Raw genomic sequence first — 27,701 nt, forward strand, 5'->3', positions numbered from 1 at the left:
TGGTATTAATTCCTGGTTAATGGGAACAAATATCAAATATATTTTTGTACCTATAATAATTTCACATATTTAACTATGTAAAAGGACATGTTATTACAAATAATAATTAAAAAAAAAAAACTAGAGAGCTAGGGAATCAATGATTCCATTCTTAGGCTTTTATTTAATTTTCCAAACCCACTGCCCTTCTGCTTACATTCGATTACGGTTTGGTGAACATGCTCCTAATTTATGTAGGCCTCTTACATTCAGCTTTTGGAGAAAGCTAGCCATGCAAAATAGTACTCAATGGTTAGTACTTAAGCATTAGAGAATAGATACAAATGAGCTATCAAAAACTCGTGTTACAGACATTCAAGGTTTCTTGTTGACAACTTGTCACTTGATGTATAGCATTCGCCAAGTAACTCACATTGCCAGAGGTTACACCTGCCATGCTGCCATCATGACAGTTAGGATGGCATTTATCATTCCTATACCAATCTACCAGTTAGTTTAAAGATGTTTATAGTATAATGCTTACCTAATTCGACCGTCGTGAGTCATGTATATGTGGAATTCTCTAGCCAACAGTTTGACCTGATCCGGGGTTAAGCCGGAGAAGCAGAACATTCCGACCTGTGGTTTAAACACTTTAATATTAGATACAGCATAATCTTAAAGCCAAAGGATAGTACTCTTTTCGTATTAGTACACCAACCTGATTAGTAATGTGTTCCCAGTTAAGAGGAGAACCCAAACTCTCAAGATTGTCACGAAGAGCAGAACGGATACTTTTAATGCGACTTGCCATAACCTGGAAACATACCTCAAATGGATGTATTAAAATTGCTCGGAGTTAGTTAGATATGCGCCAGTAGAAACCGGAAAATGCTGAGTTATTACCTTCACCTCTCTGAGCCAAAGTGATTTAATATCCGAATTGCTCAAGATCGTGGAAACCAATAATAGACCATGAACAGGAGGACTGCCGTACATTGCCCTCGCAATCTGCTGAAGTTGGCTTTTGACTGCAACTCCTTGCTTTTGATCGGAACACAGAACACTGAAAAAGATGTTTTAGAATAAGAAAATCTGAACAGCAATTATACAAAAAATAAAGTAAATAAATAAAAGGAATTAGTGATGTGAGACGTGCACATAACGAATAGTGAGTACCACAACCAGTGGCACAAAATACCACTGCTCTTGGAATCCAACTTCGCGGACAAAGAAAGGTAATTAGAAGGTTATGGCCAGCTAATAGTCTCAGTCAACCGATCTGATAACAATTTAAGGCAGACTCAACTGGTATGCCCTTCTTTGAGGTCTAAACATTTTAGATTCATGTGAGTTGAGATACTGTTAACATTTCAATTTATGAAGTAATTTTTCCCATAACAGATTTTTAGAGAATATCAGCGTAAAAAAATTTCAAGAATGTTCTACTCGCCTGAGACAACCAACTCGGTGTCCATATAATCCCATATTCTTTGCAAAGGATTGAGCACAACCAATCAAATGCCCATCTTCAACAAAAATCCGGATGGCTTTGGCATCAATGTCGAGATGTCCACTCGCAAAACCTTGATAAGCCATATCGAAAATGGGGAAATGATTTTTTACCTGCAAGTCTTTGATGTGAGATTTGAACTAATTGGAGAAAAAGAAAAGAAATACAGCAACAAAACACATTTAAAATAAGTACCTTAAACAGATATGAGATTTCTCTCCATTGTTCCTCAGTAGGGTCAACTCCAGTTGGATTATGAGCACAAGGATGGAGTAAGAAAAACGAACTGTCTAGGGCATTCTGTAAAATCCACCAAAACAAAACAAACTAAGAATGTCAAGACCCTTGTTTGTACCTTATATTTATGGGATAATATAAAGCATATGTATAGTGCTTTAAGTTAACGACTCTAAAAAAATTGCGTTGGAAGTGTCAAGACGTATGATATTTCAGTCAGTTTCTTTTCAATTTCACCATAAATTAAAATAATACTATAGGGAAAAGAAATGTTCATTGAAATATTTCAGACAGGAGATTCATACAGTATACTTTGTAGGCTATAAAATGAAAGATAGTTCAATTTGTTTGAGTGAGATACGAAAATTCAGTTGTAATCTAACTCAACTAATTCATTCTTGCTATTATGTACCTTGATGTCATCCATGAGTGCTGCAAAGTTTAAACCTCTTGTATTTGGATTATAGTAGCGGAAGGTTCTCCAAGGAACGTGGGCATCTCTCCAGATGTTGTGGTGGCTATGCAATGCACATGATTGGTACATAGTTGTCGGACAAAAGGAAATTGCAGATTAATATCACGTACATTACAGGGTTGATACAAAATATATAGTAATAGAAGCACTTAGGGACCTATTACAAACTTACTTGGACCAAGTTGGATTGGTTAAATAAATTTGTGATTCGGGATAATATCGCTTCTGGAACTCAGCAAAGAGACGGCAGGCACCCGTGCCGGAGAGAGCCTCAACTCCAGCAGGTCTACCTTCTGAAATGACATTGGAGTCCTTTCCATACACCAATTTTAAACTTTCTTCAACCAATTTTGAACTGACTGACGTAGAAATAGATTCCCTGCCAATGCCTCTCACACAATGAGTGTCAATTATCTCCAGAATCACAGGGAAATAACAAGGCGAATGTCAGAAAAGAAAAGCAATAAGATAAGGTGAGAATGCAATTCTAAGGGAGATGTTGATTTCAGTCAGCAAAATAATGCCAAAATATAAGTTAGCTTACAGGTGTTGGCCAATCAAGTCAGAGAGAAGTGCCAGCTCAGATCTTGAACCTAGCTCAGCATAGTCAAGTTGGTATAGTTAGAGGAAGATAAGTTATATTGAATTAGTTACAGAATCAGGATCGGTATTTTGATTAGTTAGACAACTTGTATAATTAGTTAAAAGATCAGATGTAATTGTATTCCACTATAAATACAAATGTTCACTTTCTCAGATTAATTGCACTGAGAGATTTCCATCAAAGATTTTCCTTCTCATTTTCTTTCTAGCCAAACAATGTGTTTTGTCTTGATATCAGAGCTTCTTGAGTTTGTCAATGGCGTCTTCTTCATACATTGTTCCCTCTACTCTGCCAGGCTCTCTTTCAACTTCCTCTGCAAAGCTCAACATGGCGATTTCAGTCTGATTAGAGCATGGGAACTACATTGTTTGGCGATCTCAGATCTTACCTGCAATTCGTGGCCATGGATTTGAAGACTACATTCCTGGTACAAAGCGCTGTCCTCTTAAGTTCATTGAGAAGCAGAACAGTGAAGGAAATCTGGAAAGAGTTCCAAATCCAGCTTATACTCGGTGGATTTGTGAAGATCAACTTCTCCTTAGCTGCCTCTTATTAAAAGTGAAATGCCTTTGATTAATTTTCTATACATTTTCTACTCAGAGATTACACCATTTTATATACAAAGATAAGCTAACTACCACCTAATAACATAAATATACAACGGTAAAAAACTTAATTAAATGAGATTAGGTGAAACTAATTGTGATTCGTTGATAAGCACTTCCAAAGCGTTGATCAACCTCGACATGCTTTGTGCGGTCGTTTTATCATCACAATATAGCATCATGGGACCATCAATGTTGATCTTTAGGTTTGAAAGTATGATCTTCAACCACAGTAGTTCACATATCCTTTGAGCCATAGCATGGAATTTTGCCTCGGCACTAGAATGGGCCACGAATAGTTACTTCTTGCTTCTCCAAGAGACCAAGTTGCCTCCAAGAAAGGTGCAGTATCCTGTAGTTGATTGTCGATCTAGTTTGGATTCTACCCAATCAGCATCAGTATAAGCTTTACCTTGAGTTCCTCATTCTTCCAGAATATAAGTCCTTTTTCGGGAGATCCTTTTAGGTATCTTAGGATCCTATGCACGACTTCTAATGTGGTTTTACGGGAGCGTGCATAAATTGACTCACTACACTCACAGCATAAGCTATATCCGTCTTGTGTGAGATAAGTAGATGAGTTTTCCCACCATCCTCTGATACTCTCCTTTGTCAACTGGTTCTTTTGTAGTGAGACGTAGATCCCATGTCTCGAACGAGCCACTTCAATTCCTAAGAAAAAACGCAAGCTCCCTAGATCTTTGATTTCAAATTCCTTAGCAAGATAAGCCTTTAACCCAGCTATCTCCTCGTGGTCATCCCCTGTCACGACAATATCGACAACATATACAATTAGTTTTGTGAGTTTTCAGCATAGGGTGTGGTCTCCTTGACTTTGAAAGTAGTCTTGTTTCAACATAGCTCGGGAGAATCTTCCAAACCATGCTCGCGGTGATTGCTTCAAACCATAGAGGGATTTATTCAGTTACATACTTTATTTCTTCCAACGATCTGTTGATATCTTGGGGGAACATCCATATACACATCTTCTTCCAAATCTCCATGTAAGAAGGCATTCTTCACATTGAGTTGATGGAGGGGACAGTCCTTTGTTGCTGCCAGTGATATAAGAATTCTAATGGTGTTGATCTTGGCCACATGAGCAAATGTTTCGAGATAGTCAATTCCATAAGTTTGGGTGTAGCCTTTTGCAACAAATCTTGCTTTGTATCTATCCAAAGATCCATTAGACTTGTATTTGAGGCTGAAAATCCATTTACACCCAACTTTCTTGTCATTTGGCGCTTCTACTATTTCCCAAGTTTGATTCTTTTCCAAAGTTATCATTTCATCCTCTATATCAACTCTTCAACGCTTCGAGGCAAGAGCTTCATTAACTGAGGTGAGACTTTTTCAAATAAGACTTATGAGAAATGTCCAATATTGAGGAGAGAGATTCTGCAAGGAGACAAATGAGGCATGGGGTGCTGGGTGCAATTCCGAACCACTTTTCTCAAAGCTATAGGGATATTAGCAGTTGGGGATTCAGATATAGGAACAAAGTTGGTTGAGTGTTTTCATTACTTGACTCGGAGTTGACAACTGGAGCTTGGTAATTGACGACGGACCATTTCTCTTGGAGAACGCTTTTAGAGGTGGCGACTTTAGTGTCTCAGTGTTGATTTCTTTTTCCTATTCTGGAATAATGAAGGGCTCTGCTTCATTTGGAATTTTGGTTGTGCCAGGCTCGGTGTTGCTGACAGGGTCAACTGTAGGCTGGATAGTGGGGTTGATTGTCTCAGTTTCAATTGGACCACTGACAGCTATAGGTTGGACAATAACATCCCAACTCCACGTATCTTCCATTTTAGTGCTCTCCCCTTGAAGATAGGACTGGGGAAAGTATGATTGATCTTCAACAAGAACAACAACTATTGTGACATAGAGTCGTTTTGTGGGAGGATGGTAACATGTATACCCCTTCTTTTGTGCCGAGTACCCTAAGAACACACACTTCAAGGCTCTTGGGTCAAGTTTGATTCAAGAGTGAGGATGGACAAACACATAAGCAAGGCAATTAAAGACTTTTGGGGAAAGTGTCACTGCCTTGGAAATCGGGAAACATTGAGAGCAACTTAGTTACAAGCTTCTAGTATTCAAGGACTCATGAAGGCATCCAGTTGACGAGATAAGCACTGGTAAGGATGACATTTCCCCAATCGTATTTAGGTACTCCCATTTGAAATAAGAGTGCCCTCGCAACTTCAAGAAGATGGCGATTCTTCCATTCAATAACTCTGTTTTGTTGGGGCGTATCGACACATGGATTGGTACAAGATACCTTCGTTTGTGAAGTAGTTCATCAGATCGTGGTTGAACTACTCCTTTCCATTGTTTGATTGTAGGGTTTGAATGGTGGCTCCGAATTGAGTCTTAACAAACAGGTGAAAGGTGTGAAAAATGGATGAGAGTTCAGACTTGTGCCTCGTTAGATAGAATCAAGTTGTCCTAGTACAATCATCAATGAAGGTGATAGCCCAAAGTATTAGTAATACGTGATGGACCCATACATCAGAATGAATCAAACTGAAAGGAGAAACAAACTGAATTTCTTTGATTGCAAAAGGCACTTGATGATTTTTAGCAAGAATACAAGACTCACAATGGAGGTTGCTAACCTCCATTTTGGTGAACAATGACGGAAGTAATTTTTTCATTAAGGAAAAAGAGGGATGGCCTAATCGGTTACGCCACAAATAAATATGTTCTGCACCGATGCTGAGCGAAACCAAACACTGAGACTCCTCTTTAAAACCACATTCCCAAGCAGTGTCCAAGTACTACAGTCCATCCTTCAACTTACCAAGCCCAATCGTCTTGCCCGAGTGATCCTGAAAAACAACAACCAGAAGGTGTAATTTTAATCGAGCAATTCATATCACTTGTAATTTTTCCAATTGACAACAAGTAATGATCCAAATTAGGAACATGGAGAACAAATTGAAGAGTGATGGTTTTTATGATTTGAATAGAGCCCTGGCCAGCAACTGAGGAGTAAGTTCCATCAGCTACTTGGATTTTTTGTTTCCCCAAACAAGGAGAATACTTCAAAAAAGAGTTTGACATGCATGTCATGTGGTCGGGAGCACCTGAATCAATGATCCAAACAGGAGTTGAGGGAGGTAAAAGCTTGTATACCTGAAGAAACCATGGAACATGAACCTATTTTTTCTGATTGATTGGGGTTATCAATATGATTCAGCAATTGACGAAGTCTTGCAATGTCTTGTGGGTTGAGCTCGGATTCACCTATATCAGTGTTATTGGCAACCGAATTGTTTGCTTGTCCCCGGCGATTTGGTTAGTTCCCTCCTCAATGGTTGGGTTGCTTTAAATTTTGTGCCTTTCCATGAAGCTTCCAACACAGCTCTGGTGTGCCATGGTTTGTTGCAATAATCACACCAAAGCTAGTCTTTGTCATTATTTCTCTTGTTCTCTGTTGGCTTCTTGGCAAGAAGGGCTGAGCTGTCGCTTGTTGGACCTCCAATGCCGCTAGGTTTCTTCAATTTTTTGTTGCTTTCTTTACTCCAAACATAAAAAAAGACCTCGTCTAAGTCTGGGAACGGTTCTTTTGCTAGGACTGGATGACACGCTTGATCAAATTCCTTGTTTAGTCCAGTAAAAAATTGAATAACTCGATCTTGCTCCATAAGGTCTTTGATTTTCTTTGCATCAGTAGCACAATTAAATTCGGGTTTTGATAGAGATCAAGTTCAGCCAGCAAACCTTTAAGAGTGTTGAAGTATGTTGTGACATCAACGTCACCTTGTTGTGTTCGAGATAATCTGTTTCTTGATTTGAAAGATCTGTGACGCAAAGCCAGTCTTGGAATAAGTCTAGTTAACTGCATCCCAAATCGCTTTGGCAGAGGGGAGCAACATGTAGTTCTGCTGATTTCAGGAATCATGGAGTGGAAAAGCCATGACATCACCGTTGAGTTTTCAGCCTCCCAAACTTTATATTTTGGGTCATAATCAGCAGGTTTTACGGCAGCTCTTGAGATGTACTTGAGTCGGCCTTTTCCCTTCAAAGAGATAATTGCTGATTTGGACCAAGCCATAAAATTTTTTCCATTAAGCCGACATGTGGTAAGTTGAAGGGTTGGGTTCTTCGAATAAGCAGTAGAGTGTTGATGAGGAGCAATAGAAGATATTTCAGATTCTGACATTTTTTTTTTTCTTCAAGCAAGTGCCTTCAACGAGAGAGAGGAGAAAAATTAAAAAAACACCCGCAGCCAACAGCAGTCTGACTGGAACTCTAGGCGTAGTGGCGGCGACGGAGGTGGTGACAGCGGCGAGACGGCGACGGTGACCGAGACGGCGGCGGCAACCGAGACGGTGGCGGGAATTGCTGCGCCAGAATTGGACGAGTGACGGAGGTCTTTGGATTCCCCTTGATTGGAACCCTAAACTTTGTCAGAGTACCGAGTGGCGGTGGATCTGAGACGAACGACCAGATCTAAGACGGCGGCGCGACGAAAACTAGGTGACTGTGCCAGAACCCTAGGTGTGACGAACGGCGTTGAACAGAACTCTGGCGCGAACGACGGAAACCCAGAAAAAAAAACAAAAAACAAAACAAAACAAAGGGAGAATAAACCCTAAACAATGATAAGCTAACTACCACCTAATAACATAAATATACAACGGTAAAAAACTTAATTAAATTGGATCAGGTTAAACTAATTGTGATTAGTTGGTAAGCACTTCCAACACTTATCACCTCTTTCTACTTCGATTCTACGAGTGTTGTTCGTCTTCGCACATCTCATGAAGTCTGGCAGGCTCTTGAGTGTTTGTTTGCAGTCAGATCTAGAGCTAGGGTTTCACCTCTCAAGATTCAACTCCAAATGATGAAGGGATCGCTCTCAGTGTCAGCGTACTTTGCAAGAATGGAGAGTATTTCAGATGCTCTAGCAGTCACTGGTCATGAGGTTTCAGATGACGATATCATTACGATGATTCTTGCAAGATTGCCAAGCGAGTATGATGTTACTGTAGGATTGGCTGATGCGCCACTTCAATCTTCAGAAATGTCACTGCACAAAGTCGAAGCTACGGTGTTGACTCAAGAATGTCGAATTGAGCAACAAAATAACATGATCTCTTCAGAGGTCCAATAGGCTACTGCGAATTGGTTGAAAATCGACGTTGCGGTAGTCGAGGAAGAGGAAACAATGGATCTCAGTTTAACAGAGGAAGAGCACGAGGACGAGGTGGTGGAATTTCTTCTGGACGAGGCTCTAACTTGAAGCCTACTTGTCAAATCTGTGGAAAGCAAGGTCACACGGCCTTAGCTTGTTGTACGGGATGGATGAATCTTATCAGCCTCCTACACAGAACAACAACAATAACAATCAGCAGCAGTATGGCAAACCAGCTGCTTTCTTTGCTGGTCCTGCAACAGTTGTAGATCCTGCGTGGTATGCGGACACAGGAGCAACGAATCATGTGACTGCAGAGCTGGAAAATCTTCAGATCCATGAAGGTTGGAAATGGTAAGTGTCTTGAAATTACTCATAGATTCTACAGTTCTACCTTCATCTGTTAAGTCAAAAGCTTTAACATTGTCAAATGTTCTCCGAGTTCCTTTCATTAAAAAGTATTGTTAGTATCTCAAAGTCAACTTCTGAAAACCATGTGTATGTTGAATATCATCCTAAATTCTGTGTTGTAAAAGACAAGGTAACAGGGAAGGTGCTGCTCACAGGGAAGCTTAAAGAGGGTCTTTAGTTGGTTGACTAGACTAGATGTTACAGCTGTTAGATCACTAAAGACAAATGTAAATTCGTGTACTTCTTGTCTTCTAGTTTTTCATCCAATAAAGATGGCTTAAAGTGTTTGTCATCCTGTTTGTAAAAATGTCAATTCTAGTTCAATTTCACAGTGCTTTCATGTTTCTTGTAATGATCAAGCAAGCTTATGGCATAGGCGTTTAGGCCATCCATCAAGCAGAATGCTATCTGTGTTGCTAAAAAGTTGTAATGTCAATATTCCTAAGAATAAACGTAGTTCTTTCTGTTCAGCATGTCAGTATGGTAAAAGTCATGTACTTCCTTTTTCTTTGTCAAACACAAACTTTTAAACCACTAGAATTAGTTCATACTGATCTCTGGGCCCAGCTCCAGTACTTTCATCTCATGGCTATAGGTACTACATACATTTTATTGATGATTATACCTGGTCAACTTGGATCTTTCCTTTGAAACTCAAGTCAGAAGCCTTGTTTGTGTTCAAGTCTTTTAAGTTGTTAGTTGAAAATCTCTTTACTTGTGAAATCAAGTCTGTTTAGAGTGATTGGGGTGGTGAGTACAAAAAATTTCCACCTCTTCTGTATGTGGCATTTCTATTAGACATCATTGTCCTCATGTGCATGAACAAAATGGGAAAGCAGAAAGAAAATAGACATATAGTAGAACTTGGTCTAACTTTGTTAGCTCAAGCACCCTTGCCTTTGACTTTTTGGTGGATAGCATTCTTTTTTGCTACATATCTCATTAACCGATTACCAACTCCTGTTTTACTCAACCAAAGTCCTTATCAAAAGTTGTTCAAAACCAAACCTGTCTATAAATTTTTAAAAGTATTTGGTTGTACAGCCTTGCGTCCTTATAATCATCACAAGTTGAAGTTTCGTTCTTCAAATTGTTTGTTTCTTGGCTATAGTCCTCAACATAAAGGGCACAAGTGTCTCCATCCCTCAAGTCGTGTGTATATTTCACAGAATGTTGTTTTCTGTGAATTTGAATTTCCTTATTCAGAGTTGTTTGGTTCCAGACATAATCCCAAAGTTGATTTGTCTCCTATTATGTCACCTCAACTTCCATTTACTAATATCTATAGCTTTGCCAGATAGATCAGTTCCTACAAATGAAGTTCCTTCAGCAAGTCTCCCCGCTTACCGTAGTACTGACACTTCTGTAAGTCAATCTCTTCTTCAGACTAATACTTTCTTGTCTTACGATGTCCTGCCTGATTTACCACCTATTGTACCATCCGACATATCAATTGAAACATCAACCCTTGTCCCAACTGGTTTACCTGAGAACATATCAACTGAAACATCAACTCCTGTCCCACCTATTTACCTGAGGCATCAGTTCCTTAATTTCTAATCCAGCCAAACCTTCTAGGTCTAAACGTGTCAAACCTCAGTTACCTTCTTGTTGGAAAATAGAAGATTTAGCTGAGATATTGCCGAATTATAGGAGATTTGTTTAGATGATTTGTTATATGTAAATATAGAATTAGTAACTAGTCAAATCTTGTAAAATATGACATAGTTATTTTATTCCTATTTTTTCTCCTTGTATTTTCCTATAAGTAGGAAACCGTGTAAACTATTTGTTGACAAATCTCCCGTTTCTGGTTTCCTATTTTCTAGGGATTTGTTTTAGGTTGTGTTTAAATGAAGGGATAAGGAAGGTTGTTTCCTATTATCTCTCTAGTTTTAATTCTGTGATTTATCCCTTAAATTAAGGGATTATTAGTTTCTACAATCGCGGAGAATTTATTGACAGATTTGTTGTCAAATTTCTCTATATAAAGGCCTTTACCTTTCACGTAATAAAGTATGAGAGAAGTTTCTTCTATTCCGTTTTTCTTCATGGTATCAGAGCCAGTAACGATGCTCCCTGTTAACCGCGCCTTCGTTTCTCTCCTCTCTCTCTAATATTTTTTTTTTCTCCTCTCCATCTACGCTCTCAGCGATTCAAAACTGCAACACCGTTGTCCAGTGCTGCAGCACTCTTCCGCGTATAATTTCAGCACCGCCTCTCTCTAGTTTTTTATGGTGGGCATACCTCCAACATTTCCCTAGGGAACGGCCATGACCGGCACCAAAGGGAATGACGACTCGGAGACCTCGGTACCCTTGCAACCAACCCCAATGACGGCTGTCACAATTCATGTCCCTTACTCAGATAATTCCTCTCTCCAAATCACATCTCATAAACTCAATGGAAAAAACTAACTGCCATGGTCGCGATCTGTGGAGATGGTTATTCGAGGGAAAGGCAGGTATGGCTATCTTGATGGGTCTACCTAGAAACCTGAAGAGTCAGATTCATCTTTCCAGACTTGGGATGCTCAGAATTCAATGGTAATGGCCTGGTTAATCAACTCCATGGATGAGAAGATTAGTGCAAGCTTTATGTGCTACACAACTGCCAAGCACATGTGGGAGGCAGCCAAAAGACAATATTTTGATCTTAAAAATTCGTCTCAATTGTTTGAACTAAGAAACAAGGCTCGCAATCTAACTCAAGCCGAGATGGATGTTACGACTTATTTCAATGCTCTTACAAAATTATGGCAGGAAGTAGACCTATTTAATAATGGTCATTGGCTGTGTTCAGGATGCATTGAGAATCATCAAAAGATGGTGAACAAGGATCTATGATTTCCTTTCGGGTCATAACAAGGACCTGGATGAAGTTCGTGGGCGTCTACTTGGCTCTAAGCCACTGCCAAATATTGAGGACATTTTTGCTGAAGTTCAAAGAGAAGAAACTCGCAAACGTGTGATGTTTGGTACTGTAAAATCCACAATTGAGAACTCCGCCTTCTCAGCCCGCAGACCTGAAAATTCTCGCGGGGAATCCCGGAAAAGAAGAGTGGCAGTCTTTGGTGCGATCACTACTAGAGATCAAACCACAGCCGTGATAAGTGCTGAAAATTGCATGGTAAACCTGATAATTGGAAGGATAATCGCAACAATAGAAGGGATTCCAGAGGTCTTCAAGTTACTACAGATACTGCATCAAGGATTAGTGACAACAACTTCAACTTCTCTCTAAGCAAGGAGCAAATGGAACAGCTATGCCAGATCCTAAATGCCCAATCATCCAACCAGAGCAATCCATTGCCCAAGGTCAGCAGACACAACCAGCCTCGAGTACCTCACTTTTGGCCCAAAAAGGTACTTTCATGACTGCTCTAAGTGGTATATCTGAAACGACTGAACCCTGGGTGATAGACTCTGGGGCTACAGATCATATGACAGGTTGTGCGAATCTCTTCTGCTCTTATAAACCTAGTCCAGGGAATTTGAAAATTAAGATTGCAAATGGTTCTCTTGCAACGGTTACTGGTACCGGTACCACTAATATTAGTCCTCAAATAACTCTCAAAGATGCTCTCCATGTTCCAAAGCTATCATGCAATTTACTATCTGTTAGCAAGATTACCAAAGATCTAAATTGTACTGCCCAGTTCTCACATTCATTTGTAAATTTCAGGATATGACTTCGGGCATGAGGATTGGCAGTGCTAAGGAACACGATGGTCTCTATTATTTTGAGGAAGGGATCTCCAACAATAAACGAGCTTTGACCGCTGGTTGTGAATTTATTTCTTAATCTAGAGAACAACAAATAATGTTACGGCACTCTAGGTTAGGCCATCCTAGCTTTCAATATCATAAACAATTGTTTCCTTCTCTTTTTCGAAATAAAGATGTTTTTCAATGTGATGTTTGTCAAATTGCTAAACACCAAAGGTCGGTTTTCCCTTCTCAGCCATATAAATCATTCAAACCATTTGCATTAATTCATAGTGACATATGGGGTCCTTCACGGGTACCAAATGTAACGGGAAAAAAAATGGTTTATCACATTCATTGATGATCACACACGGATTATCTGGGTTTATCTTCTAAAAGAAAAAGGCGAGGTAGAACAAACGTTCAAACACTTTCATTTGATGGTGAACTACCAGTACAAAGCAAAAATACAAATTTTACGTACTGATAATGGGAGAGACTACTTTAAGTCCATCCTAGGGGGGTATTTTTTGGAAAATGGCATTATTCACCAAAGCTCATGTATTGATACTCCTCAACAGAATGGGATGGCTGAAAGAAAAAACAGGCATCTCTTAGAAGTAGCTCGCTCTATTATGTTCGCTAATAACGTCCCTAAATTTTTTTTCGGGTGATTCCATTCTTACAGCCTGCTATCTTATAAATCATCTTCCTACCCGGGTTCTCAACTACAAAATACCTTCCCAATTCTTCCTTCAATACTACCCACAAACAAGGTCAGTAAGCTCATTACCTCTCAAAGTGTTTGGTTGTAAGTCTTTTGTTCATGTTCATGACCATAACCGAAGCAAATTAGGACCCGAGCTTTACCTTGTATTTTCCTTGGGTATTCAGCCACTCAAAAAGGATACCGTTGCTATTCCCCGGAAAAACGCAAATACTTTGTCACTATGGATGTCACCTTCTTTGAAAACCATCCCTTTTACCATAAAAAATCGCTTCAAGGGGAGATTGGGGATGAAGCCGCATTTTGGGAACCCACACCAAGCCCTATCCTGCCTCTCCCAACCGATCCACCCATACCAACTGAGCAAACAGTCAATCCACCCACTCCAGCCGAGCAAACCGAGCAAACAACACCAGCAACAGATGACTTGTAGTCTGTCATGAACATTGACAACTCTAGGAAAGGGGGAGATTCACAAAAGCAATCTAAGTTACGTGTTTATTCTTGGAGAAAAGCGTCACAAAGAATAGAGAATGTTGTGGACCTACAGCCTTGCCATGAATTAGAACCGAATTCATGACCTAAGGTTACTAATCTTGATTGCCCTATTGCTTTGAGAAAAGGAGTTCTGTACTCAGCATCCCATTTCCAATTATGTTTTCTACAGTCACTTTTCACCTTCTCTCCAAGCTTTTATTACTAACCTATTAGAAAAGAAGATTCCTAGAGATATACAGGATTCCAGAATGGAGAAAGGCAGTTACAAAGGAAATACAAGCTCTTGAAAAGAATCAAACTTGGAATCTCGTAGAGAAACCTGAAGGGAAAGCTTCAGTGGGGTGCAAATGGGTGTTTACTGTGAAGTATCGATCTAATTACTAAAGGCTTCACTCAAACTTATGGTATTGATTACAACGAGACTTTTGCCCCAGTTGCCAAGCTCAATACAGTCAGAGTATTTCTATCTCTTGCAGCAAACCTAGATTGGGATCTACAACAACTTGACGTGAAAAATGCGTTCCTCAACGGTGATTTGGAAGAGGAAATCTACATGGATCTTCCACTGGGATTCGACAAAGATAGGAAGAAAGGGAAAGTCTACAGACTAAAAAAAAGCACTCTATGGTTTGAAGCAGTCCCCAAGGGCTTGGTTTGGCAGATTCACAAAGGCGGTCTTACAACAAGGGTATAGGCAAGCTCTTACCGACCATACCCTCTTTTATCGACACAAAGATGGTAAAGAGTACAATTCTTATTGTCTATGTGGATGACATAATTTTGACAGGAAATGATACAATGGAGATGACAAGACTGAAAACTAGATTGGCAACTGAATTTGAGATTAAAGATCTTGGACCCTTACGCTACTTTCTTGGTATGGAGGTTGCAAAAAACAAGAAAGGAATATCAGTCACTCAAAGAAAATATGTCTTGGATCTATTAAAGGAAACAGGGATGCTAGGCTGTAAACCAGTAGACACACCGATGGACTCCACAACAAAGATAGGAGACAAGAAAGATGGAACTCCGGTTGATATTGGGAGATACCAGCGACTAGTTGGAAAGCTCATCTATCTTTCCCACACTAGACCAGATATTGCATTCACTGTGAGTGTTGTTAGTCAGTACATGCATGCTCCCTGCGAAGAGCACATGGAGGTTGTACTCCGAATCCTAAAGTACCTCAAAGGATCGCCTGGTAAAGGTTTGTTTTTCAACAGAAATGAGTCCAAGAGTATCGAGGGATTCACTAATGCAGATTGGGCAGGTTCTATTGAAGACAGGAGGTCTACTTCAGGGTACTGTACATTTGTATGGGGCAATCTGGTTACTTGGCGAAGCAAGAAACAAACAGTTGTTGCCCGGAGTAGTGTTGAGGCTGAATTTTGAGCCGTGGCTCACGGATATGAAAATGAATCTCCCTCTAAAGATTTACTGTGATAACAAGGCAACCATAAGTATTTCCCACAATCCAGTCCATCATGATAAGACAAAACATGTGGAAGTCAATACACTTTATCAAAGAAAAAATTGAGGATGGTATATTGTGCATAACCTATGTGCCTAGTGGCAATCAAGTTGCAGATGTACTAACAAAAGCTCTAGCTAGGAAGATGTTCGAAAGATAGATTGACAAGCTGGGCATGTTCAATCTGTTGAAAAATCTCCCGTTTCTGGTTTCCTATTTTCTAGGGATTTGTTTCCTTTTAGGTTGTGTTTAAATGAAGGGATAAGGAAGGTTGTTTCCTATCTCTCTAATTTTAATTCTGTGATTTATCCCTTAAATTAAGGGATTATTAGTTTCTACAATCGTAGAGAATTATTGACAGATTTGTTGTCAAGTTTCTCTATATAAGGCCTTTACCTTTCACGTAATAAAGTATGAGAGGAGAAGTTTCTTCTATTCCGTTTTTCTTCACTATTTTTATATGGTATCAGAGCTGAATTAGATCTTCCACTCTTTTTTAAAAAAACCCATAAAAAAGAAGCTTAGGACCTGTTCCTTTAGCCACCATGTCCGACATTTCATCTAAATCAACTCCTTCTACTGTTGACCAGTAAAAGACCATTGAAACCGAAAACTCAAACTCTGACCCACACTCTATTTAAATTACCACGATCCGATTAAATGGTAATAATTTTCTACGTTAGTCTCAAGCTGTAAGAATGTATATTCAAGGACGAGCAAAAATTGGCTATCTGACTGGAGATAAGAAGGCACCAGCACTAGAGGATCCGATGTATGGCACCTGGGATGCAGAAAATTCAATGATCATGAAAGAAGAAATCAGCTCCAATTATATGTGCTACCGAACAACAAAGGAGCTTTGGGACAATATCAATCAGATGTATTCTGAGTTGGGAAACCAGTCTCAAATTTTCAAATTAATGCTGAAGATTGGCGAGATGCGACAAGGAGAAGACAACTTTTCCAGGTACTTTAATTCTCTGAAATGATTATGGAAGATCTAGACTTGTTTAATGATTATGAATGGAGTGCTCAAAGGATTATGAGCATTACACGTAAATTGTCAAAGGATTCTATTGCTGTGTGACTTTGTTTGATTCTCATTGTGAATTTTAGGACCGGAACTCAAGGAGGGTGATTGGTAGTGCTAAGATGATAGGTAGACTCTACTATTTCAATGACAATCTCTCCAGTAATAAATAAACTCTAGGCTTTAGTAGTATTAGTTATATTTCTGTTCGTGAACAAATAATGCTTTGGCGCCTTAGACTAGGACAACCTAGTTTTCCTAATCTTAGGTATTTATTTCCTTCATGGTTTAGACTAGGACATCCTAGTTTTCCTAATCTTAGGTATCTATTTCTTTTCAATGTGAGAGTTGTCATTTATCAAAAAGTCATCATGCTACTTATTTGTCAAGACCATATCGTGCTTCAAAACCATTTTATTTAATTCATAGTGATGTTGTTTGGGACCCGTCAAAAGTTACCACTATTTCGGGTAAAAAATGGTTTATGACCTTTATTGATGATCATACTCATTTATGTTGGGTGTATCTAATGCGTCAAAAAATCTGAAGTTGAACAACTATTTAAAGATTTTTATAAAATGGTGGAAAATCAATTTCAAACCAAAATTAGTATTCTTGATGACAATGGTATTGAGTATTTTAATGAGTATTTGGGAAATTTCTTGAAAGAAAAAGGCATTCAACATCAATCTACTTGTGTTTGATACCCCTCAACAAAATGGAATTGTGGAAAGAAAAAATAAGCATTTACTAGAAGTTGCCTGTGCTATAATATTTTCCATGCATGTTCCTAAATATCTTTGGGGAGAAGTAGTTTTAACTGCATCTTATTTGATTAATAGGATGCCTACACGTGTTTTAAAGTACAACACACCTCTAGAGTGTTTTAAAAAAACTTTTCCACATTCAAGGATTTTCTCTAATTTTACCTTTAAAGGTTTTTAGTTGTACAGTGTTTGCCCATATACCTAGCAGATTTCAGACTAAACTTGATCCTCGAGTTGAAAAATGTGTCTTTATTGGTTATTCCCTGAATAAAAGGGGATACAAATGTTATAATCCTCATACCAAAAAAAAAAAAATCATTTGAGTATGGATTTTCTTTTTTGGAAAGCCAATCTTCGTTTCACAAAAATTCCCTTCAGGGGGAGAATGAAAAAGAAGAAGACAATTTTTGGGATTTGTCTACTGTTTCCTACCAAACACAATTATTTCCACTTCTTCTTCTCCTATTTCGGATTTGCAAACTTGGAAAAAAATTACCCAAGACATTGAAAATTACAGAGGTGCTAGTCAACAGTTGCCAAACTTAGAAGTCTCACAAACTGGGGGAGAAATACTACAAAAAGATCCATACTCTGAGTTTCAAGTTTATACTAGGAGAAGGCCTCATCTTAAGAGTATTGATCCACCTATTATTCTTGGACAGAACCAATCATAACTCCGGGTGATAGATCTCCTATTACTCCGGTAATTCAATTCCCATTACTTCTCCCTATTACACCTCCTGTTTCATCTTCAAGTGAATCTCCTAGTATAGAATTCTCAGATCTTAATATTCCTATAGCTATTAGAAAAGGAACCCGAATGTGCACCACTCATCCTATTGCAAAATGTCTATCCTATGAAACGCTTTCTCATAACCATAGGGCATTTACTTCTAAAATCTCTCACTTGTTTGTCCCTAATTGGAAATTAGCAGTTATGGAAGAGATGAATGCTCTTAGAAAAAATGGCACTTGGGAGATAGTTGATGTCGGCAGAGAGAGTCAATTAGGGATTTTATCCCGTTTTAGTCATGATCCTAGAAGAGTATTAGGATGTGTATCTAGTGTAAATAAGGAAAGTCAACTCAGTAAAATAAGGAATAGGAAACTGTCAATATTTTATTTTATTCCTTTTCTTTTTTGTGTAATCTCGTGTGCCTCCTCTTACCTATAAAGAGGGCATTGTATTCATTAAATAAAATTATTCTAGACACAATTTTATTCTACCTTCTAAGTTGGTATCAGAGCCTCTCACTCTTCAACGTGTCCAAAACCCTAGAAAACCTTTCCTTCCCTCCGTCCAAACATAGCCATGTCTGAGGTCACGTCGGAAGCTACCACAAGCCTTGCTGTTGCTGCACCAAAGAAAACTCCAGAAACTCAACCGAACCATTCCACCCATCCCAACACTCATTCGGTCCAGATCACCACTATTCGTCTAAATGGCGACAATTTTCTCCGCTGGTCTCAATCTGTCCGGATGTTACATTCGGGGGCAAGGAAAACCGGTTACATCATAGGGGACAAGAAGGCACCTGCAGTTGATGATCCATCATATGCTACTTGAGACGCGAAAAATTTCATGGTTATGACATGGTTGGTCAATTCCATGGATGAGGATATTAGCTCTAATTACATGTGCTATCCCACAACAAAAGAATTATGGGATAATGTTAGTCAGATGTACTCTGACCTGGGAAATCAATCTCAAGTTTTTGAGATAACTTTGAAATTGGGAGAGATTCGGCAAGGGAAAGATTCTGTCACCAAATATTTCAATTCCTTGAAAAGACTGTGGCAAGACCTTGATCTCTTCAATACCTATGAATGGAAATCTACTGATGATTGCAATCACCATAAGAAAACTGTGGAGGATAACCGGATTTACAAGTTTCTTGTTGGCCTCAACATTGAGTTTGATGAAGTGCGTGAAAGAATTATTGGAAGGCGTCCTCTCCCATCCATTGGTGAAGTTTTTGCCGAAGTTAGAAGGGAAGAAAGCCGAAGGAGTGTTGGGCTTGGAAAAGGGTGCTGGTGAGTCCATTGAAAATTCTGCTTTAATTACTGATGCTGCTGCCTATAAGGTCGCAAACTATCAACGCAGGGATGATGAGAAGTCTCGACTTTGGTGTGACTTTTGCAAAAAGCCACGTCACACTCGTGAGACGTGTTGGAGGATTCATGGCAAACCAGAAAATTGGAAAAACGGCAAGATAGGGGAGAAGAATAACTGTGGCCCTCCAAGGTTTCCCATAGCAAATGAAGCCAACTCGGGCTCCTCCAACAAGGAGCAAAACTTGGGTCCTTTCAACAAGGAGCAAATCGATAAACTCTTGACACTGATAAAGTCCAATTTCTCATCCGGTATTCCTAGTGCTTCCTTGGCACAAACAGGTAGAAAGCCTACATCCCTCTCTTGTTTAAATTCTTCTCCGTGGATCATAGATTCCGGAGCTTCTGACCATATGACTTGTTTTTCTCACCTATTTAACACATATTTCCCTTGTTCTGGCAATGAAAAAATTAGAATTGCCGATGGTAGTTTTTCACCTATTGCAAGAAAAGGGCTGATTAAATTGACTGAGAAAATTAATCTCAATTTTGTTCTTCATGTTCCCAAACTAGCCTGCAAGCTTTTGTCAGTTAGTAAACTATCCAAAGATTCTAATTGTCGTATCACTTTCTTTGAATCACATTCTGAATTTTAGGACCAGAACTCGGGGATGATAATTGGGCGTGCTAGGATGATTGAAGGTCTTTACTACTTTGATGAAGTCTCTACAAGTAATAAAAAAGCTCAGAGATTTAGTAGTATTAGTTCAATTTCTGTTCAAGAACAAATCATGCTATGGCATCTTAGGCTAGGACACCCTAGTTTTCTTTATTTGAAACATTTGTTTCCTAAGTTATTTAAAGGAATTGATTGTTCCTCTTTTCAGTGTGAAAGTTACATTTTAGCAAAAAATCATCGGTCTACATATGTACTGAAATCTTATCAAACTTCAAAGCCTTTTTATCTAATTCATAGTGATGTTTGGGGGGCCTCTAAAGTTATTACTCTTTCGAGAAAAAGGTGGTTTGTCACGTTTATTGATGACCACACATAGTTATGTTGGGTATACTTGACGAGTAAAAAATCTGAAGTAAAAAATTTGTTTAAAAATTTCTACACAATGATTGAAACCCAGTTTCAAACCAAAATTGGTATTTTACATTCTGACAATGGAACATAATATTTTAATGAACAATTGGGTGATTTTTTGAAAGAAAAAGGTATTCACCACCAATCCACTTGTCGGGATACCCCACAACAAAATGGCATTGCAGAATGAAAAAACAAACATTTACTTGAAGTAGCACGAGCCATAATGTTTTCTATGCATGTCCTGAAATATTTGTGGGGTGAGGCAGTTTTGACAGCCTCATTTAATAAATAGGATGCCCACTAAAGTGTAAAAATACAAAACACCCCTTGAGTGCTTGAAGACATCCTTTTCACAAACTCGGTTGTACTCAGATTTACCCGTTAAAGTTTTTGGGTGTACTGTCTATGTCAATATACCTAGTCAATTCCGTTCAAAACTTGATCTACGGGCTGTAAAGTGTGTTTTCTTAGGCTATTCTTCAAACAAAAAGGGTTACAAGTGTTATGACCCTAAAACAAAAAAATTCCATGTGAGTATGGATGTTTCTTTTCTTGAAAAACAACCCTATTTTCCCCAAAATTCTCTTCAGGGGGGAGACACATGAAATGGAAGACAATTTTTGGGATATTTCTGAACCTCTTCCTAGAATAATTCATTCTACACAGGATTAACATGTTACTGATAATGATCACTTAGGAGAACCATGTTCTTTGGTGACTAGTGAAGAGGATTCTCAGACAGGGGAAGAATTACTACAAAACGATCGACATGATCGGAATTCTGAGCTTCAGGTTTATACTAGGAAGAGATTTCATCAAAGGAACAAAGATGTGACTATCAATCCAGCACATACTCAATCCGAAAACCCAAGTTCAGGTACTACTCTTCCAACTTCTAGTCTAATTCCTTCATCTAATAGTTAACCTGTTGTTCCCTCAAATATTACTGATAACTTACCAATTATTCATGATTTTGATGTTCCCATAGCTATTAGGAAGGGTGTCAGAAGTTGCACTGAACACCCTATTGCCAAGTACCTCTCTTACCAAAAACTGTCAAAAAACCATAAAGCTTTCATATCTAGGATTTCACACTTGTTTGTTCCAAGGAATATACTGGAAGCACTGGATGATCCAAATTGGAAGTTAGCAGTCATGGAGGAGATGAATGCTCTAAGGCAAAATGGTACTTGGGAAATAGTTGATTTGCCTAGAGATAAGAAAACAGTAGGTTGTAAATGGGTGTTTACTATAAAGTGTAATGCGGATGGAAGTGTTGAGGGGTACAAGACCAGATTGGTTGCTAAAGGATTCACTCAGACTTATGGGATAGATTACCAGGAAAATTTTGCTCCTATTGCTAAAATAAACTTTATTAGAGTTTTGTTGTCCCTTGTAGTGAACTTTGATTGGCCTCTACATCAACTTGACATCAAGAATGCTTTCCTCAATGGCAATCTTGAAGAGAAAGTGTTCATGAGTTTCACCGCCAGGATTCGAAAGGAAGCTTGGAAGTGACAAAGTATGCAGACTGAAGAAGTCCTTGTATGGACTTAAACAATCACCAAGAGCATGGTTTGAATGCTTTGGGAAAGCTGTTACTAGTTATGGCTTCTTTCAAAGTCAGGCAGATCACACTATATTTTATAAACACTCAAAAATGGGCAAAGTTGCAATTTTGATTGTTTATGTTGATGATATCATCCTAACTGGTAATGATGAAACAGAATTAGGCATTCTGAAGAAAAGACTTGCAGAAGATTTTCAAGTCAATGACCTGGGAAGGTTAAAATACTTTCTTGGTATGGAGTTTGCTAGATCCAAAGAAGGTATCTTTGTCAATTGGAGGAAGTATGTGCTTGATCTCCTCAAAGAAACAGGTCTCCTCGGCTGTAGGGTGGTTGAGACTCCCATTGAGCCTAATGTGAAGTTACAAGCCGCCAAAACTGAAGAGGTGAAGGACAAGGAACGATATTAGAGACTTATAGGTAGAATGATCTACTTATCACATACACGTCTTGATATTTCCTTTGCAGTAAGCATGGTAAGTCAGTTTATGTATTCACCAAGACCAGAGCACTTTGAAGTCTACAGGATTCTGAGATATTTAAAAGGAACTCCAGGGAAAGGCCTACTATTCAAGAAACACGGCCATCTGCAGATTGAAGTTTATACTGATGTAGACTGGGCTAGAAGTATTACAGATAGAAGATCTAATTCGGGCTACTGTTCCTTTGTTGGAGGAAATCTAGTTACTTGGCGAAGCAAAAAACAAAATGGTGGCTAGGAGCAGTGCAGAGGAAAAATTCAGAGCTGTTGCCCTTGGAATTTGTGAGGGAATATGGATCAATAGAATACTTGAAGAATTGAAGATTTCTCATTTGTTACCTATAAAAGTCTACTGTGATAACAAGGCTGCTATATCTATAGCTCATAATCCAATTCTACATGATCGAAAAAATCATGTAGAAGTGGATAAGCATTTTATCAAGGAGAAAGTTGACACATGAGTAGTATGCATGCCGTACCTTCCAACAATAGAAAAAGTCGTTGATATGTTAACTAAGGGGCTACATAGAAAGCAGTTTGATAAATTAGTTGGCAAGCTGGCTATGGTAGATATCTTTAAACCAGCTTGAGGGGCAGTGTCGGCAGAGAGAGTCAATTAGGGATTTTATCTCGTTTTAGTCATGATCCTAGAAGAGTATTAGGATGTGTATCTAGTGTAAATATGGAAAGTCAACTCAATAGAATAGGGAATAGGAAACTGTCAATATTTTATTTTATTCCTTTCCTTTTTTGTGTAATCCCGTGTACCTCCTCTTACCTATAAAGAGGGCACTGTATTCATTCAATAAAATTATTCTAGCCACAATTTTATTCTACCTTCTAAGTGTTGACATACCAAGGTAGAAGAAGATAGTTGGATTCAAATGGGTGTTTACTATAAAATGCAGGGTTGATGGTAGCATTGAAAGATACAAGCCGAGACTAGTGGCGAAAGGTTTCACACAAACCTATGGAATTGACTATCAAGAAACTTTTACTCCCGTAGCCAAGATAAATTCAATTCGAGTTTTATTGTCTTTGGTAGCGAATTCTAACTGTCCTTTACATCAGTTGGATATTAAAAATGCCTTTTTAAATGGAGACTTGGAAGAAGAAGTCTTTATGAGTTTACTTCCTGGTTTTGAGGAGAAATTTGGCAAAAATAAAATCTGTAAACTGAATAAGTCCTTGTATGGTCTTAAATAGTCTCCTAGAGCATGGTTTGAACGCTTCGGGAAGGCTGTGAAGAGTTATGGTTACTGCCAAAGTGAAGCAGATCACACCATGTTTTTTAAGCATTCCACAAAAGGGAAAATTACCATTTTAATTGTCTATGTGGATGATATAATCATAACAGGTGATGATAGTGCTCAAGTAGAGAAACTAAAGAAGAGTCTTGCTGATGACTTTGAGATCAAGGACTTGGGCGCTTTGAAATATTTCCTTGAAAGGGAATTTGCAAGATCTAAAGAGGGCATATTTGTTAATCGAAGAAAATATGCTCTTGATTTGCTCAGAGAAACAGGGCTGCTTGGTTGAAAAGCTGCTGAAACTCCAATCGAACCCAATGTCAAGCTACAATCAGCAAAAACCGAGGATGTGGTGAACAAAGAACAGTACCAAAGACTTGTTGGAAGAATGATTTATTTGTCTCATACACGTTCAGATATAGCATTTGCAGCGAGCATGGTGAGTTAGTTTATGCATTCACCAAGACAAGAACACTTTGATGCCGTCTACAGAATATTGAGGCACTTGAAAGGAACTCCAAGAAGGGGTCTGATATTTAAAAGGTGTGACCATTACAAATTGAAGTCTATACCGTTGCAGATTGGTATGGGACTATAATTGATAGACGGTCAACCTCTGGTTATTGTACCTTCGTTGCAGGTAATCTTGTAACGTGGCAGAGCAAGAAACAAAATGTCGTAGCTCGGAGTAGTGCAGTTGAGAAGTTTTGTCGATTGAAAGATTGTTAGAAGATTTGAAGATTCCTGACTCCTCACCCATGAAAGTATATTGTGACAACAAGACAGCCATCTCCATTGCTCATAACCCCGTTCTCCATGACAGAACAAAGCACGTAGAAGTTGACAAGCATTTTATCAAGGAAAAAGCTTGATGGTGGACTAATTTGTATGCCATATATTCCAACTACTGATCAGGTTGCTGATACACTAACAAAGGGACTACACAAGAAGTAGTTCGATAGATTGATTGACAAGCTGGCAATGGAAGATATCTTCAAACCAGCTTGAGGGGGGTTGTTGGAAAATAGAAGACTTAGCTGAGATATTGCCGAATTATAGGAGATTTGATTAGATGATTTGTTATATGTAAATATAGAATTAGTAACTAGTCAAATCTTGTAAAATAGGAAAGTCTGGTAATAGGTTAGCTGGCATAGTTATTTTATTCCTATTTTTTCTCCTTGTCTTTTCCTATAAGCAGGAAACCGTGTAAACTATTTTTATAGAGTATCAATATACGAGAAATTCCATCACTCTATTCTTATCTTTCTAAGTTTATACTTCTCATCCCATGCTCACTAGATTATGTGATGGTATTGTCAAACCTAAGCTTTTCTTATCTACTAACCATCCTTTACCTATTAGTCCTGGACCTGTAGAACCTACTACTGTTTCTCCTGCACTTGTTGTTCCAGCTTGGAAGAAGGCCATGCAAGCTGAGTATACAGCTCTTATGTACAATCAGACTTGGGAATTAGTCCCTATCTCCTAAGTAAATGTTGTGGGAAATAAATCAGTTTCTAAGCTCAAGTTTAATCATGATGGTACTGTTCAAAGACATAAGGCTCATCTCAAGGCAAAGGGTTTTCTTCAAACCCTAGGAATATATTTTTTAGAAACGTTTAGTCTAGTGGTCAAGGCTTCTACAGTTCGCGTGGTTCTTACCTTAGCTATCAATTAAGGTTGGGATGTCAAGCAACTTGATGTGCAAAATGCCTTCTTGTATGGCTTCTTAAAAGAGACTATTTATATGCATCACTCCGAGGGGTTCATTGATCCTGTCAGGAGTACTCATGTTTGTAAATTGAAGAGAGCTCTATATGGTCTTAAACAGGCTCCAAGAGCTTGGTTTGAAAGACTTTTGTTTGCTTGGGGTTTTCATAATTCTCATTCTGATGTGTCTCTTTTCATCTAACATAAAAATGGAGTTTTGCTGCTTCTTCTCTTATATGTAGATGATATCCTCATTACTGGCAATTCAGCTTCTCTCATTTCTCAGCTTATCAAGGATCCCAACAATCAGTTTGCCTTGAAGGAGTTAAGGTCTGCATTATTTCTTGGGTTGAGGCCTATCGAGACAAGTCTAAATACATTTCTGATCTACTGGCTAAAACTGATATGTTAGGTGCAAAAGCCTTGGTCTACTCCAGCTGCTCCTGGCCTTACTTTGTCCAAGACAGAGGGAGAGCCAATGAGAGATCCTTCTTTATACAGAGGCACTTTATACAGAAGCACTAATGGTGCTTTACAATATTTGACTATTACTAGACCGGATATTTCCTACAAAGTCCTACAAAAGTACATTGGCAAGCCTGTAAAAGAGTGTTAAGGTACTTAAAGGGTACTGTCACTCGTGGGATTTCTTTTAAACCGGGACATCAACTGCAATTGACAAGCTTGCTAATGTTGATTGGGCAAGCTGTCCAGGCGGTTAACTAGTGCTTATTGTTTTTTTCTAGCAGGTTGTTTGGTGTCTTGGAGCTCAAAGAAGCAGCATGTAGTGCTTAAGTACTGAGGCAGAGTATAGAGCACTTGCTCACATAGCTGCAGAAATTACATGGTTACAGGCAGTGTAGACAGAGATTGGGGGGTTACTTTACAAACAGCTGATGTATTGACTAAAGGTCTCTCTGTCAGTAGATTTATCAGAATAAGGGAAAAACTCAATGTGGTTGAATCCCCTTTTCGTTTGAGAGGGCGCGTTGAAGACATTAGCCAATCAAGTCAGAGAGAAGTGCCAGTTCAGATCTTGAATCCAGCTTAGCAGAGTCAAGTTGGTAAAGTTAGTTAGAGGAATACCCAAGTTGTATTGAATTAGTTATAGAATCAGGATTGGTATTTTGATTAGTTAGACAACTTGTGTAATTAGTTAGAAGAACAGATGTAGTTATATTCAACTATTAATACAAGTGTTCACTCTCCCAGATTAATCACACTCAGAGATTTCCATCAAAGATTTTCCTCTACTTCTAAACATTTTCCTTCTCATTCTTTCTAGCCAAACAGTGTGTTTTGTCTGCAGGTAACAAAAAACAAGAAAAATAAAAAGGGACTAACTAACTTTTGATCCCTTCTATAAATTTTTGAACAAAAATCAACTGTCTTTTAATGTGAAAAGAGCTAGAATATGCAAGTTTCTTAAAAATACAGACAAAAACTACTGAAGTTTCTTACAAACACACAATGATTTTTTAATGACTAGGATTAATGTAGCATCATCTGGGCTAACATTTCATTAGATTCCAGCACTATTTGACAAGATTAAAACTCTGAAACGAGTAAAAATAGATAAATGCAACAGCATTTGTAAAAAAAAGGAAAGTTCTATTCTGAAAACAAGTTAAAATATAATCGGAACTACTAATAAAATTACCAGTGAGCATATAATTATTTTTTTTTTTTCCTGAAAAAAAAAAAAATCTGCCTATCAAACTTAGACTAACAAACATAACCCACTCTAAATTTGAGTATAAGAAAGAAACAGATCTCTTGTACAAATGGGTTATTTTTCCGAATCAAACGCTAATCATATTTAACATCAATCAACACGGTACTCACAAGAACTCAGAACCCGCAATCTTGGCCTCAGCATCTCGAACACACTGTAGAACGACAGATTTCCCCTCGTCATCCCTATAAGCCCCCTAATGGTTTCATCCCAAATATTAAGCATCAGTCATAAATTCCAAAAACCAAAAATTTCATTACCACCAAAAAATAGAAAAAACAAAAACAAAACAAAACCCCATTTGAAATACCATTCCAAGATTGATCCTGTTGGGATTTGGGTCCGCAAGAAAAGCTTCAGTGACGCCAGTAATGGGGTCCTTAGAAGCAGGGTTGACGTGGTCCCACCAAGTAGTACTGGTTCTGGTTGAGCTCGAAATGCATCTTCTTGTAAGACTAGACGCCATGCATTTCCGATACATGATTGATCGTCAAATCCTCTTTATTTGATCCTTCACTTTTTGAGTTACCATTATGCTTATAAGTATTTTGGTGAGGTATATAAAGAGCTTGGAGTTGGGAGATTTCTTCATCTTCTTCTTCTTCCATGGTTTATTTTGTCACTATTTTCTGTTCCAGTGGG

The 27,701-nt window shown here is 38.5% G+C and overlaps 1 protein-coding gene across 1 annotated transcript; it reads right to left on the reverse strand.

The window, feature by feature from the left end:
• Positions 1 to 41: 41 nt before the first annotated feature.
• LOC21399426 (aspartate aminotransferase, mitochondrial) lies at positions 42 to 27,701 on the reverse strand. The gene is made up of 11 exons (XM_024170679.1): positions 27,370 to 27,701; positions 27,170 to 27,255; positions 2,377 to 2,583; positions 2,142 to 2,247; positions 1,688 to 1,792; positions 1,433 to 1,605; positions 886 to 1,045; positions 701 to 796; positions 524 to 618; positions 353 to 437; positions 42 to 265 (listed from the first exon to the last, which is right to left on the reverse strand). Exons 1-11 carry the CDS (start codon positions 27,538 to 27,540, stop codon positions 230 to 232), a joined length of 1,320 nt encoding a protein of 439 aa, XP_024026447.1. The 5' UTR covers positions 27,541 to 27,701; the 3' UTR covers positions 42 to 229.

The sequence above is a fragment of the Morus notabilis genome, unplaced genomic scaffold (assembly GCF_000414095.1).
Source record: "Morus notabilis unplaced genomic scaffold, ASM41409v2 Scaffold382, whole genome shotgun sequence".
NCBI lineage: Eukaryota > Viridiplantae > Streptophyta > Magnoliopsida > Rosales > Moraceae > Morus > Morus notabilis.

Excerpts from the sequence above, each read along its gene's own strand:
- LOC21399426 (XM_024170679.1), bottom strand. The coding sequence starts at position 27,540 with ATGTATCGGAAATGCATGGCGTCTAGTCTTACAAGAAGATGCATTTCG. Across the intron at positions 619-700 it reads GGGAACACATTACTAATCAG|GTCGGAATGTTCTGCTTCTC; the intron begins GTTGGTGTACTA and ends TTTAAACCACAG. Across the intron at positions 266-352 it reads GTCAACAAGAAACCTTGAAT|CTTTCTCCAAAAGCTGAATG; the intron begins GTCTGTAACACG and ends TTGCATGGCTAG.